Source organism: Helianthus annuus, chromosome 13, assembly GCF_002127325.2.
Source record: "Helianthus annuus cultivar XRQ/B chromosome 13, HanXRQr2.0-SUNRISE, whole genome shotgun sequence".
NCBI classification, from domain to species: Eukaryota; Viridiplantae; Streptophyta; class Magnoliopsida; order Asterales; family Asteraceae; genus Helianthus; species Helianthus annuus.
The window spans coordinates 56,381,474-56,396,167 of NC_035445.2; the positions used below are offsets into that span (position 1 = coordinate 56,381,474).

At 35.6% G+C, this 14,694-nt stretch overlaps 1 protein-coding gene and 1 long non-coding RNA gene across 2 annotated transcripts; both read right to left on the bottom strand.

Moving 5' to 3' along the window:
* Positions 1-2,836: 2,836 nt before the first annotated feature.
* On the bottom strand, positions 2,837-4,105 carry LOC110902678. Its single transcript, XR_002571324.1, has 3 exons — positions 4,007-4,105; positions 3,489-3,542; positions 2,837-2,953 (listed from the first exon to the last, which is right to left on the bottom strand). It is a non-coding gene; the product is annotated as an uncharacterized LOC110902678 (long non-coding RNA).
* Positions 4,106-7,909: 3,804 nt separating this feature from the next.
* LOC110897896 (protein ODORANT1) lies at positions 7,910-10,235 on the bottom strand. The gene is made up of 2 exons (XM_022144630.2): positions 9,863-10,235; positions 7,910-8,939 (listed from the first exon to the last, which is right to left on the bottom strand). The coding sequence occupies exons 1-2, from the start codon at positions 10,123-10,125 to the stop codon at positions 8,387-8,389; spliced, it is 816 nt and encodes a 271-aa protein (XP_022000322.1). The 5' UTR covers positions 10,126-10,235; the 3' UTR covers positions 7,910-8,386.
* Between the last annotated feature and the right edge of the window lie 4,459 nt (positions 10,236-14,694).

Genomic DNA, 14,694 nt, shown 5'->3' on the forward strand with positions numbered 1-14,694 from the left:
TTATTTAGCTCTCTATAGTCGATACACATGCGCATCGACCCGTCTTTCTTCTTAACAAATAAGACAGGTGCTCCCCAAGGTGACACACTCGGGTGTATGAAGCCCTTATCTAGAAGATCTTGTAGTTGTGTCATTAATTCGCGCATTTCGGTGGGAGCCAACCTATAGGGGGCCTTTGCAACCGGCTTCGCACCCGGATTCAATCCGATACGAAATTCTATTTCTCGCTCGGGAGGAAGTCCCGGCAATTCCTCCGGAAACACATCCATAAATTCATTCACGACTTCAACGTCTTCAAACCTCGGGAGGGTTTGTCGGGTATCTATTACATAAGCTAGGTATGCACTATTCCCGTTTAGTACGTATTTGAAAGCTTGGACAAGGGTGCACAATTTGGTTTCCACATTTCTTTCTCCTTGAATACTCAGTTGCCTTCCACTTGGAGCTTGGACGAGCATGGTCTTATTTTCACAATTAATTTCTACATGGTGTCGCGCCAGCCAATCCATTCCCACTATCATTTTAAATTCCCCCAAAACCATGGGTATAAGGTCAATATCGAATTCCTCATCTTCTATGGTAATTTGCAATTTCTACAAATCCCACGTAACATATAGACCTTACTGTCGGCTATTTCTACTTCTAGGGGCATTGGCATTCGTTCAGTCTTAAATGATGGATGTTGTACAATTTCACTCGAAATAAATGACATAGTGGCTCCAGTATCGAACAAAACATAAACCGGTATGGAGTTTATTAGGAAGATACCTGAGACCACATTCGGCTGGGATTTTGCTTCTTCAGATGTGATTTGAAACATTCTCCCGTTCGCCCTGGAACCCTCTTGCTTCTTATCTTCTTTCTTTGACTCTTGCTGAAGCTTCGGGCATTCCGATTTGATATGCCCCTTTTCGAAACAGTTGAAACAAGTCTTCGGGTTGTTCGGGCATTGATAAGACGAATGTCCCTCCTTACCGCATTTGAAGTATCCCTTTTTGCCTAACAAACACTCTCCGGTATGGAGCTTCCCACAAGTCTTGCATGGAGTAATTCCACCTTTTGACTTACCCTTCCTTCCTTGATCCTGAAACTTCCCCTTTTTAGATGGACTAGAACTTGCACCCTTTTCACTTGGTCTTTTTTCACCTCGCTCTTCTTGCCTTTTAATTTCAATCTCCCTATCCCGTGCTAAATTAATGAGCTCATCGAGGGTTTCACATTTTGAGGGAGTGATGAACTCCCTAATTTCTGCCTTTAACACGCCATAGAAATGATTTATCTTCATTCTTTCGGTTGTTACCAATTCCCCACAGAATTTCATCTTATCCATGAAAGCGTTTGAGATTTCATTTACCGACTCATTTTTCTGCTGGAGGCGTAAGAAATCCTCCCGAATCTTATCAATAGCCGACTGAGGATAATGATATCTCATGAAGGGCCCCTTAAACTCTTGCCAAGTCATAATTTGAAGTCTATCTTCGCCTACTTCTTTACTGTGCGCATCCCACCAATCTTTCGCCTGATGGGTTAGTAGACCGACTTCGTATAAACACTGCCTCTCTATTAGAGATCCATATTTGACATTCGATTGGATCGATTTTACCGTCATTTGTTGTCGGATGGCATGCCATAAAGTCTTTATATGTGCACCTTCGTTCCTTGCCTTTACCTTTGGATCCCTCAATTAGTTCTTTCAACTCCTCGATCTTACTGGTTATCATAGCATCCACGACTCCCAAAACTCGGCTTTCTACTTCTTGAGCTAATCGGGGAAGATTAGCTTGCATGACCCCTTCCGCTACTTCTGTAACTTTGCTTTCAAATGCTTCTTGTCTAGCCACATCATTGTTATCATCATTATCATCATTAACATTTCTTGCATCAGCCATCTACAGAATGTTATATTTTTGTTTAATACAAATCACAGACTTTCAGTATATCATTATTCCTCAATCAACATTTACTTAGTCCATCTCATGTCGTTCGGCTCATCACTTTTTATTATTACGAGTTCATTCTGGTTGTAATCACTAATTGTGATTACATACACTTATTAAGCCTTTTATGGACTCTACGTGGTCATAAAATAAGTTTTCAGATAGCCCGGCAACACAATACGTGAAATAAAAAAAATAATCAACGGATTGAATTCCGCTAGCCGTCGCCGACGGCTTCATGCCCCGTCGGCGACGGGCTTCAGATATGTGCGTCGCCTACATTAGTCCGTAGGCAGGAACTTAAGCCGTCTACCAACATAGGGGCGTCGGCGACGGGATGTCTGGCCGTCGGCGACGGCCAGCCATTCTTTAATCCGCTGCAGCTTCGTTTTTTTAGCATTCTAACTCTTTTTCGGGTTCGTTTTCAGCTGTACGGTCCCCGGAATTTATTGTTTCACTACCCATAATTATTACTTCACATATTTAACTCAACTTTACATCTCAAACTCATTACATATACTAGCATTCATCGAAAACATACATTATTACCTCATTGGCGATCTTGGAGCGAGCACACTTTCGAACGAGCCATCGGTTTGAGTTCAAGCATCGCGTTAAAAGCTCGAATCCCTCAAACCTTGGCTCTGATACCAACTTGTAAGGTCTGCTTTTCCATAATGTTAGATTACTTACAAAAGAATAATTTTTCGGACATCAAAATACCAACTTTGACACATAATAGAAATTTTACAAAATTTAGGCATGACCCATTCGTAAAACGGGCATGCCCCTTGTTTTTGACATAATAGACAACATTCACCTACGACCCTATTAGCATTAAACTACCCCAAACAAAAAACAACAAGTTTTCTAGTGTAAGACTTCTAATAAGATTTAACAAAGTAACAAGACATGGACCCAAAAGTATGCATATAAACTAGCGGAAGCGCTTGGTATAATAAGGCTTGAACACGTGCTCGCTCCATATCTCCAAATCGCCTATAGCGGAGTTTTACCTACATTAACAATCAAAATTTTAAAAGGTTAGTTATCACCCTAGTTAAATCATAATCCTTTCGTTTTAGCTTTATCCATACAAAAACATTCTTACTTTTACGCATTCGACTACCCAAATAGTTGGGTTAGGCATAAACACTCTCATTGAGAGTTAAGCATAAACATTCGACCCGTTTAATTGGGTTTAGCATAAACACTCTCATTGAGAGTTAAGCATACACATTCAACCCGTTTAATTGGGTTATTTGCTTTCAACATTACTCTTTGTTCTATCCGCATAACGGATTATAACTTTCACATTCATTATGGCATTCAAAGCTATCCGTTAGAACGGATGGCGTTCATCTTTACTTGACACGATTTAATTTCAATCGGTTAAAATGCATAGCTTAACACAACTTTCGTTAGCATACCCAAATCCACAAGGATTTGTCATTTACTCGCTATTTGTCACGTTTGTTATACAAGGATAGTTCTATATCAAATTTAAATAAAAAGAGAATATGACAAGGGTTTGTATGCAACGAAACAAACCTCGATCTTGCGCTCCTTCCGTTTTCTTGGTGCTTGTACCTTCTTCCTTTACGCCTACATTAGAACATTCATTCTTTCATTTAGTTTATCGATTCATTCTACCATTTTCATATACATTCATCTTTTAGGCATTTCATCGAACACTTGGTAGGCATCATAATTAAGGTACAAGGTACAAGTCTATTAAGCATATACCTACTAGTTCATCATAACACAAGAATCACCTTCCTTTGAATTTACATAGATTTTCATCCTAAATCAGTTTATCTAGCATTCAAGCATCACCAACAAATTCATATATCAACTAATACATGATCATAATCATTATGAGCTTCCTATTAGTAACATAATCTTTACAAAGTGGGTTTTCACTACACTTTTCATACAACCTAAAATGAAGCATAATTCTTGCTCTAGAAGGCAATTATAACTCAGATTTCCCCATTTTGATTCAAGAAATCGAGATTGGGTTTAATCCCCTCATTCTACAAATCAAGATTTTCAGAAATTGAACTTACCACTTAAGAGATTAGGGTTAGCTAATCACAATTTAGGGATCATGCACTAAATTAGCTTATGAATTTGGATTGGATTGCTTGATTTCTTGAACTAGGGTTTCCCCTCTCCTCTGCCTTGTTCGATCGCACAGAACTCCCACACACGTACTGTGTGTGGGTTTTTATTAATTGTTATTTTATCAATCCAATTTTAGATAGTTACAACTTTGATCCCTCTATTTTCATCATAATTAAATTTAGGCATCATCCTTTAATATTACATTTAACTTATGTATATTAAATATTTTTGGGGTGTTACACGTTTTGACAACGTGTTAGTCAACAGAATCCACATCTTGTCCCAAGTGGTCCGATCAAACAGGAATCACCCTAGTTTGACCAGTTAATCGGTTCAAGGCGGTTGTTCTTGGTTAACCCGAGATCAGTGGTCTCGTGAGTAGAATCCAGATCTCGAACTAGCACATCACCAAGAATGAGCAGAAGACTAGAGCAAGGTCCGATTCTATCGGTTTCGAATGCATTGAGTGTAAAAGAGTTGAAAGAAAGTTAGAAACCATCTTTCAATCCTTTTTCACCATGAATGCGTCTAGATCTACGCAAGATCTTTGTTTATTTGTGTGGAAATCGGTTAGATCCAAGTTGTTTTTGGTGGATTGAAGCCAAAACATGAGGTTCATAAGAACACCATGATGACATCATCCTAGAACACCTCAAATCTAGTGATTTCATGGTTAAAAATTAAGATTCAAAAGATAGAAAGGTGTAGGAGTGCATGTAGATCAAGAAAGTACAAGATTTAGGAAGAGATCTTACCGGAATCGAGAGAAATCAGAGAAAAGGTGAGGAGCACGAGCTGGTCGGTCAGAGAGTTTCCAAAAGTATAAAAGATGAAAGTGACATGGGGTATTTATAGGATTACAAAAGTGGAAAGGGTGGGTCGGTCGAATGGTACTTCGTCCGAGTGGCGGCCCGGTCGGACGACACCTTGACCGGATGGCAGCCCCGTCGGATGACAATCCGGTCGGCTGGCATCTGGTTGACGTGTTCGGTTCGACAAGTTTTGATATTTCGATTTCGATTGCGGGCGTTGGGATGCGATAGAATTTCCTAGTCAAATTACTTTTAATCCCAACTACTCATATCTTGCACTGTCTTTTCGCCACCAATTATCATACTATATCTACATACAATCATCCTTAGTTCGTATTCGTTTTGCGATTGCGCTTCGATTGCGATGAGTTCGATTAGTTACCACACATAACATGAATAAACATGCACAAGTAACACATAAGGCGCACACACGTATAATAATCAGCAAAATGCGTAATTCGAGTTGCGAGCGCGATGTTGATTAGATTAGATTGATTTGCGTTTAGTCGACTTTATCGCATTGTTACTTCCTATTATTCATAGTCGTAAAGCGATTCGTAGCGGTAAACATACCTCGATACTGCGATTATACTTAATTACTCCACATAATACAACTAATGTAAAACATAAAATAGACTAACTACGAGTCAAAGAAGTCAAAACAGGAATTGAGCAAGGAGAGGCAGATTGCAATTAGCAATCTTTTCTTCCTTTGACTTCAATCTTGACTTTGACTTTGACTTTCGAAACACGGGGTGTTACAACTGTCATCAGTCTCTTTGTTCTTTAATAGTACAAGAACTGACACCAAAATATGGCGTTTTATGTAAAACTTAACAAACCCATCGGTTTGATTTTTTTGCCTGCTCGTTTGTTGAAGTTGCTTTTTTGTGGATGTTTGGGGATATAGATCTATGACGTGTGGGTGGGTTTTTCGCTTTTTCTTCATGTTGATCTTCATCTTTATCATCATCCCACTCTTCAGTGTCATTGATCTCTTCTACTCATCCAAGCCTTCTTCAAGAACAAAAAAATACAAAATGCCATATGACTGCCATTAGTATCTTTTTCTTGAATTTTTGTCCATCTCATGCAGCAAAATCTTTTTGAGTTACTCTCCTCCGCTAACAATTCATTCAGTGAAACTTGACAAATAACAATACTGAATATCCAAGAAAGCGTATTAGCCATCTTTGATTTTTTTGGCGTTTTACAGTGAGTCGTATTTAGTAGTATTGGCGTTTGTTTATTTATTTATTTCTTGGTTTGATCAAATGGAAGTTGCTGAGATGTAGCATTTTATAGGATCTCTTTTTGGCGCCTAAGTTAGGCGGTGCGTTATTATAATAAAGTATTCGTCTTCCCAGTTACTGTTTGTAATTATTGTTTTTGACGGGCTTTATCTTTGAAGTCTGTAACACGGCCCATCTTTCAAGTTTGGCATTTTAGATTCTAATATAATAAATTTTCCCTATCTTCAGTTTTTCTGATTTTAAGTTACTGTTTCTAGTTACATTTTAAAGTTTGTTTTTTATTTTTTATTTTTTTATTTTTTTTAGGTTTTTTATAATACTTTTTTAAACTAATTTTATTATAGTTTTGGAGTTTTGGGGGCGTTTAACGGGATGATATCGTTTAAATAAGCATTTTGGCTGTTTTGGCGTTTTTATTATATGTGGCGTTTTTATTATACAACAATCAACTCAAAAGGAAAATAAAAAAATACATAAAAATAAAAAAAAGTTTTTTTATAATACTTTGTCCAAAGTAATTTTATGATGTTTTGATAAACGCCAAAGGTGTAAGACATTTGCCTTTTTGGCGTTTTTATTAGATATGGCGTTGTTAATTAAATAACAATCAACTGAAAAAGAAAATTAAATAAAAAAATATTGATATTCAAATCTTCACTGTCACCAGTCTCTTTCTTCTTTTTGAAGAATCTCCACTGGTTGTTTCGACTTTCGTATGAAATCAGCCTCTTTTTCTATATTTTTTGTTCATCTCATCCAGCAAAATGTTATTGAGTTTACACCCTTTCAGCCAAAATGTTATCTTTTTTGGCGTTTTATCGACAAAAAGAACACCCCAAAATAAACCATCTTAAAACTGTAAATTTGATCATGCTAAAATCAGTAAAGTGTTGTTGTATGGTGTTGGATAACATTGTAAATCCTCAGTTAAGAAAGATAACTGACAATGTTGTCCACACCATACAGCTACACTTTATTCACAGCAATATATTTGAATTTTTGGTTTTCTGGCGTTTAACAGTCGAATGGTATATATTAAATATGGCGTTTGGGGTTTTTGTTTGTGTTTTTTAATTGAAGTCTGAGTTATTGTATATATAGGATTTTTTTTGGCTGTTTTTTAGGCGGGATTTTACTATAATTAAGTTTGGCGTTTTATATCTAATGGCGTTTTTAGTAGAATGCTGTGTGATTTTTGTTTCGGCGTTTTATTTTCATGAGATGGTGTTTTGTTTGGAGTAGTTAAAAGACGCTTTTACCCTTATTGAAGCGCGTCCACGTAATAAAATTGATGTTATTTACGAAAATGCCACCGCGCCAATCTAGTTCATAGATTGTTTTGATCGGACGATTGATAAGCGTTCTCACCGTTCTCACACTTTCTACCGTTCTCACTGTCCACGTAACAAGACAAGGGTTCTTTTTCTTCTCAATTAAATTTTCTTCTCAAATGAACCTTCCCCTATATATATATAGGGTGGGTTCGGCTACAAAGTCCATTTTTCCTACAAAGTGTACAAAGTTATAAAACGCCACAATTTCAGCGATAAAACACACTCAAAACCCACAATTTGAGTGTGTTTTATGGCTGAAGTTATGGTGTTTTATGACTTTGTACACTTTGTAGGAAAAATGAACTTTGTAGCCAACTCCTACCCTCTATATATATATATATATATATATATATATATAGAGAGAGAGAGAGAGAGAGAGAGAGAGGTGATGTGAATAATTAATGAAAGATGTAGCAAGTTAACCTTAATTATGGAACATAAGCTAATATTGTGAAAGAAGAAAATGTAACATTGTTTATGAACAAAAGAAGACATATGCAAGAACTTTTCTTATTTACAAAGACCCTCTAAGTTCTTGATATTTCACATTTGTTCCTATTTTAACTTTTTGGCCTGACTAAAAGTTTTGACACGTTTTAATAACTTAGCTAATAGATGGTGAGAAATCTCTTTTAACATTTGAGTTCTCTTCTACCATCATATACATGACATAGTAACACTAATAGCCTAAGCTTCACTACTTAGCAACATGTGTTATTATATAACAAGATAAGGGTTGTTTTTGGTTTTGGTCTCTTTAGTGAATCATGTCATCGGGACATGACATAAAAAATCAAGGCAATAATATGGTTCATGGGTTGAAGTAGTATTGTTCTATAAACTCATTGACTCTTAAAGAAAATGTGATGAGCCAATGAGATCCTAAAACAACACAATTTTAGCCCTTGAACCATAGTATAGCCTCACTTTTGTTGTTTATTGGTTGTCTCCAATGTGTCAAAGATACTCATCTCAACTTCATTGAAGCAATCCAACCCAAAATCATGAACTCCAAAATCTTGGCAATCCAATAACCATGTAGCACAATCATCCCAAGATGTGAAGTTTTGTGCATTATTTGGCAACTCCCAACTTGTTATATCGACTAGCGGAGGCTCGTTGTCACCTAAGAGATAGCTTAACAACTTTTCATCTTCACAAAGGCTTTCAAACAGCTTTTCAGGCTCACCACTCAAAGTTGAACAATTTTCATGTGGGGAAGAGCTAGAATTCTCCTCAAAGCTTCTTGTGGCACTGGTGCTTTCCACGGGTGGCGAATGATTGTTAATTTCAGATTGTGAGGAATTTTCTTCGGGAGAAGATGATGTCTCTGTGTCTCGTTGTTCCTTTTGAAGTGGCTCATGAGTGACAGGATCTATTCCTCTTTTTATGAGTTTTTTCTTAATATGAGTGTTCCAATGATTTTTTATCTCATTATCCGTACGTCCGGGCAACCTTGCTGCTATTTTCGACCACCTGAAAAAAAAAAAGAATGAAGAAACCTTGTTAACGTATGAACATGTTTGTTTTATTTTTCTATTCATTGCCAGAAGCATATAAAGAATATGGATTTATATTTGCAGAATGTATTTATAAGTGTTACAAAATATGTTTCGTATATATAAAACCTGTAAATATAACAAATGTCGTAAAATTTACTCAAGGTAAAATTGATCAACTTAATCTATATTTTAGTATGCATAAACATGTAAAGAATAATGCAAAATTGTCTAATTTGTTATTACCAGTTTATCATTTTCATCATGTTGATTTTATTTTAAAAAAAGTGACAAATTATCTGCCGGACCCACAAAATAGAATAAAAGAGACATAAAATGTGTTACCTTTTCTTGAAATAAACGTCAAAAGTAAGTGAAAAATAGGCCAATTAAAGTCAGGCACTTAAAAATCTCTTCGTAGCTTTACTACGAAACATGTCGGCCATAAGCAAAACTTATATGATTACAATAAATTACTGTCCGAATATTTATTATCCATCATTCGTCTTTTTTAAATAAAAATATGTTTTCATCAGGTTTTTTTATCGTAAGATTTGTGTGTCTTGAAATTACATTAGAGTTGGACTATTTTTAAATAGATGTAATAGGAAATTCAAGTTATAGGTTAACAGCTTGACAAATATTAACAAACTAATAAAATCATCATATTAAAAATTAAATTACACAAGTTTTCAATAACTTATAGGTTGTATTATTAATATTGTAAAAAAATCGTGAAAAATACAAGATCGAAAGAAAAAGGTTAGCGAGTTTCGAAAATTAATATATATCTTATTTACATCAAAGAGCGTATAGTTTAATGATACCAATGTGCTTAAATGATGATGATGAAAATTTTAATTGTCGTTCAAAATATATATATTCACCGAAGTTATATACCTATTGCCAAGACGAGCATGGAGATCAATAACGAGTTGTTCTTCAGACTCAGTGAGTAGACCACGCTTCAAGTCCGGTCGAAGGTAGTTGGTCCAACGGAGTCGACAACTCTTCCCACAACGGCGAAGTCCAGCGAGCTTAGGGACGGCCCGCCAACAACATTGGCCGCTGGTTAAGATAAAGTTGATAAGTTTATTGTCTTCCTCCGCGGTCCAGGGCCCTTTCTTCACCCCTAGTTTGTCACAACACGGCTGTCTTCCCATCTTTATTGATCACCACCGGCAAACACACACACACACTTATAATAACTTTAATATTATCCAAATGGCAATAATTATAATGTATGAATCATATAATTCAAAACACACTTACCTACGCCACCACCAACCTATATATATAGTTCAGGAATGAGTCTTGTAGAGAGAGAGGAAGCTAGAGAGAGAGAGAGTGGGGGGTCCACCATTGATCCATGAAAGGAATAGGTGAACTACAACTTGGTTTTGGGTGGTGAGTGATGAAGTGAAAAGGAATGATGGTTGTCACACGTACACAAAAGGCCACTTATGAGGCCTTAAAAAAAATGATGACAAAGTTTCATTTTTTTGTCCCTGTATTTTAACACAATGTTAAGGTCAAAAAATGTAATATTTTTCTTCTGTTCTTTCCTGTGTAATTTGGAAAATTAATACATAAAATGTTGTTAAATTGTTTGACTTATAAGCGTCAAAAGTTGAATGATACTTCACACATGTATTGTGGGAAACAATGTTTTTATTTATAGCTTTATTAATTTTCTCCCACTTCTTGTGTGAAAACAAACGCACGACAAGATGTATGTATGTAAGCACTAAATATAAGTGCATGTGTATATAGGTACAGTTATAATTTTGTTTTCTTATGTTTGTAAGCATTAATTATAAGTGAATGTGTATATATGTACAGTTTTTTTTAATAATTAGGATTTTCATTCCAATCAACAGGACAAATTACATAAGGATACCAGGTAGACGGGCAACAAATTGCGCTACCATCCCCTTGTGTTATAATTTTATTTTCTTATTTTGTGGCCAACGTGTATAACTATTGACAAATTGATAAAGGATATATACTTTCATATATTAAGATGAAGTGATATAATATTCTTACTTTGTCACCACTACTTATATCTATGATCGATGTAAACAATCTCATACTAATCGGAGGTAATAAGTAAGGGAGGTAAAAAATAGAATTTGTGTTGTAATGTTGACCTTTTTTTTTAAATAAAATTGATTTATGAAAAAATAAAGATAAATAACTTTTATATACTTTACTTAGCTTTTAGAGAAAAACTATGCTATAAAATCAAGAATTTTATTGTATTAATTTGAGTATAGTATTACTATAACTTCATGAAAATATATTTTAAGTTGTATTGCATTTGCATGACAAACGATGTGTCAAAGGTATACATGACGTCTTTAACCCATTTTATACGTGCACATGAATGGTTATGTATGCAATGAGTTTTTATAACCCATTACATGATGTGAATACCACCATTTATATGGTGGGAGTCTACGTATAGAAATGGATACAAATAAAACATATATATGTATATGCTCTTCTTATGACTTCACTTTTGAAAATAGTTATTTGTGTGAAACCGATCTATAGGGTAAAATGAGATCAACTTCAAATACAAGAACATGAGAACTAAACAATAACATGTGATCAAGTTAAATCATATGTAAATATTTATGAAGACCCAAATAATAAAAAATATAAAATGTTAACAAACAAATGAAATATTAGTATCCATATATGATTACCCATGTGAAGTGAAAGGTAATTTGAAACTTTTATGGTTTTCGTTTGAATTTTCGTCAATATTCAGTAACGAATAAACTTGTACTTTTTCTATCAATTTTGAAAACAACGTACTAATATGTATACTGCTTAATTTAAAAAAAATAAGATATTTAAACAAATTTTATATACTAGATGAACATGATTTTTACAGATTAAGGGGCATAAGTGAATAAATAATAATGCATAGGGGTCGAAATTTCTAAACATTAAATCAATCGATATCCGTGGTCTCCGTAATTGCACGCATACGCCACTGTTACGTCACCGCTTTCGTCATTTTAAAGTTTACGTGTCCTTACTATTGAAGCTTATTTTACGTGTCCTTACTATTGAAGCTTATGATATCGTGCTTCTCACTTCCGATCCAACAAATTACAACCCATATGATTTGGTCCCGAATCTATATGATGTATCCATTTCCTCAAATTCAAGTGAAAACATATAATTTCCCTTTTTAGTAAGTTATAATCTTATTTAGTGGTCGACAAAACATTCACTTTTAAATAATGGTTATTGGATCTTATCATCCTCAATTATTCGCTTTTGGCCACTGTCACTCTCTACTTCGACTTTATCTCCCACCACTCCCAACTTAATACCAAGTGTGTCATGTCACCCTGTAGTTAAATAAACACTAACTGCGTTTGTTTTATAATCCTACGTGTCATACTAATCCAATGTGGCATCCTAACATGTTAAAGGAAACTGTTTCACTGGCATGCTTATAAATGTGAACTGATAGGAGATTAATAAGTTTACTTTTTGGTGATGCTAATAGATAATCGGCCTAAACCATATAATCCAATGTGGCATCCTAACATGTTAAAGGAAACTGTTTCACGGGCATGCTTATAAAAAACCCCAAATAGATATCACTTAACACCACTCAGATGCTCATCTCTCTTCTTAGCGATGAAGCCCTAATCTTTGTTAATCGACGATTCAAGCCAAAAATCACACACTACAGAGGTACGTTTTATGTTAGGGTTTATTGCATTTTGATATCATACGCCGATTGAACTGGTGGAAGTTATCAAAGTGATGCTTTGGTATGGTGGATCACTAGATTTTAGTTTTGATCAACCTCAGTATATTGGAGGTGATTCTAAGTTGTTGCGCTTAGATTTTGATCATGTTGCATACTTTGAGCTAGTAGAGTATGCAATGGAACCAGAATGCTATAAAACTAGGGATTTTACATGTACAGGGTTAAATGCTGATGATGGTCAATTCAAGGTTTTTCTGAATGATAAAGATGTTTTGGACATGGCATTTAAGGCTAGAACCTGGTCTGAACCATTCATGGAAATATTTATTCAAGAATGTCCAATTACTTCTGAACAGGAAGTCCATTACACTTCCCAGCCCATTAAACCACCAGCCCAATCTACTTCCCAGCCCTTTAAACCACAAGCTCAGTCCAGTTCGCAACCCATTAAATGAAAAGGCTAGCCCAAAAAACCAATAACCTAGTCCAAAAAAAAGTAGTCCATATCAGGAGAGTGACTAGGGCATCTGGCAAAAGTAGTCCCGTAGTCCCTAGATCTGCATCTACTGCCTCAGGTAAGGAGGCTGTACTTGAAGAACCTAATACTGTACAACACGCTGCATGGGCATTTGATTTGGATAAGGAGACTAGTGTTCAAAAGGGTGTAGTGGAAGAACCAGTTGGTTAAGATAAGGAGCCTAGTGTTCAAGAGGATGTAGTGGAAGAACCAGTTGGTCAAGATAAGGAGCCTAGTGTTCAAAAGGGTGTAGTGAAAGAACCAGTTGGTCAAGATAAGGAGCATAGTGTTCAAAGGGTGCAAAGGAAGAAGTGTTTGGTTTGGATAAGGAAACTGCAGGTATAGAACCTGATTTGGATGCTGAAGATACAGATGGTAGTGAAGACAATGACTATAATGTTGACTTAATTGGGACAAAAGAGTCAAGTTCTGATAATGAGGAGGGTTTTTCTTAGGAGGATAATGCTGATGAGTTTCAGGATGAAGTAATTGACTCACAGTCAGACAAAAAAGATGTTGAATGGAGACAGTCACAAGATGCCATTAAACAAGCTACTAAGGATGAAGTTGCAGCTACAAAGAAGTTAGTTGAAGAGGGATCCTGATGAAAACCAAAAAAGACCGGGAAAACTTACAAAGCATGGGGTGATAATGACTTGTGGTAATTATGGGGCTAGAGGTCACAACAAAAGAAATGTAGTGAAAAGGGAAAAATGACTGCAAGTGAATATTTCTTAGTCCAGTTGTGTGGGTTTGTATATTGTAGGGTCTAACACTTTGTGTTTTACCAATGATTGTAGGTGAATCTACTCCCAAAAGACAGAGAAGAGCCAAAAACCTAAACAATCAACTCAAGAAGCTTCACAAGGAACAACTCAGCATTCTACTCAGGAGGGAAGCAAAAGGTCAAGCTAAAAGTCAACTAAAAAGTCAACTGCCATATTAGAGCTTATAAGATCGTTGGTACTTGGTTTTAGTAGGTTTTGGATTGTTTAGTTATGTTTTATAATGTTTTAGAAAGTTTAGGGACTGAAATGTAATTTATGTAAACCTACCATAAGGCGGCGGATTTAGGAACCTGACGTCTTTATTAAGTACACCAGGCAGACAATCAGTATATATATGAATGCAAATGAAAACCCTTGTTCAAGGTTCTTGCACAAGATTCTTTGTGATTTCTCTTGTGTTGTGATTCTGTTTCTTGTGCTTAATCTGAACATCCACTTGTTTTTAGTGTTTATATCATTTGGGATTACATAAACAACACTTGTTGTTTGATCCTTGCAAGAATCTTCATTTTCATCTTTTGATTTTCTTAACTTTCACCCATTCAAACACCTAATTAGTAGGTGTTTGGGTGTTAACAATCAAACCATTGTGATCCGGATAGCATTTGGGACTTACAATTTGGTATCAGAGCCTTAGTGCTCTTGATTGACTGAGTTCTGTTGAGATTTTTCAAGATTTGAAGGTTTT

Bases quoted from the DNA above. Each gene is read 5' to 3' on its own strand.
- LOC110897896 (XM_022144630.2), bottom strand. From the start codon at position 10,125: ATGGGAAGACAGCCGTGTTGTGACAAACTAGGGGTGAAGAAAGGGCCC. The intron at 8,940-9,862 runs GTATATAACTTC...TTTTTTTTTCAG, and splicing joins CATGCTCGTCTTGGCAATAG to GTGGTCGAAAATAGCAGCAA.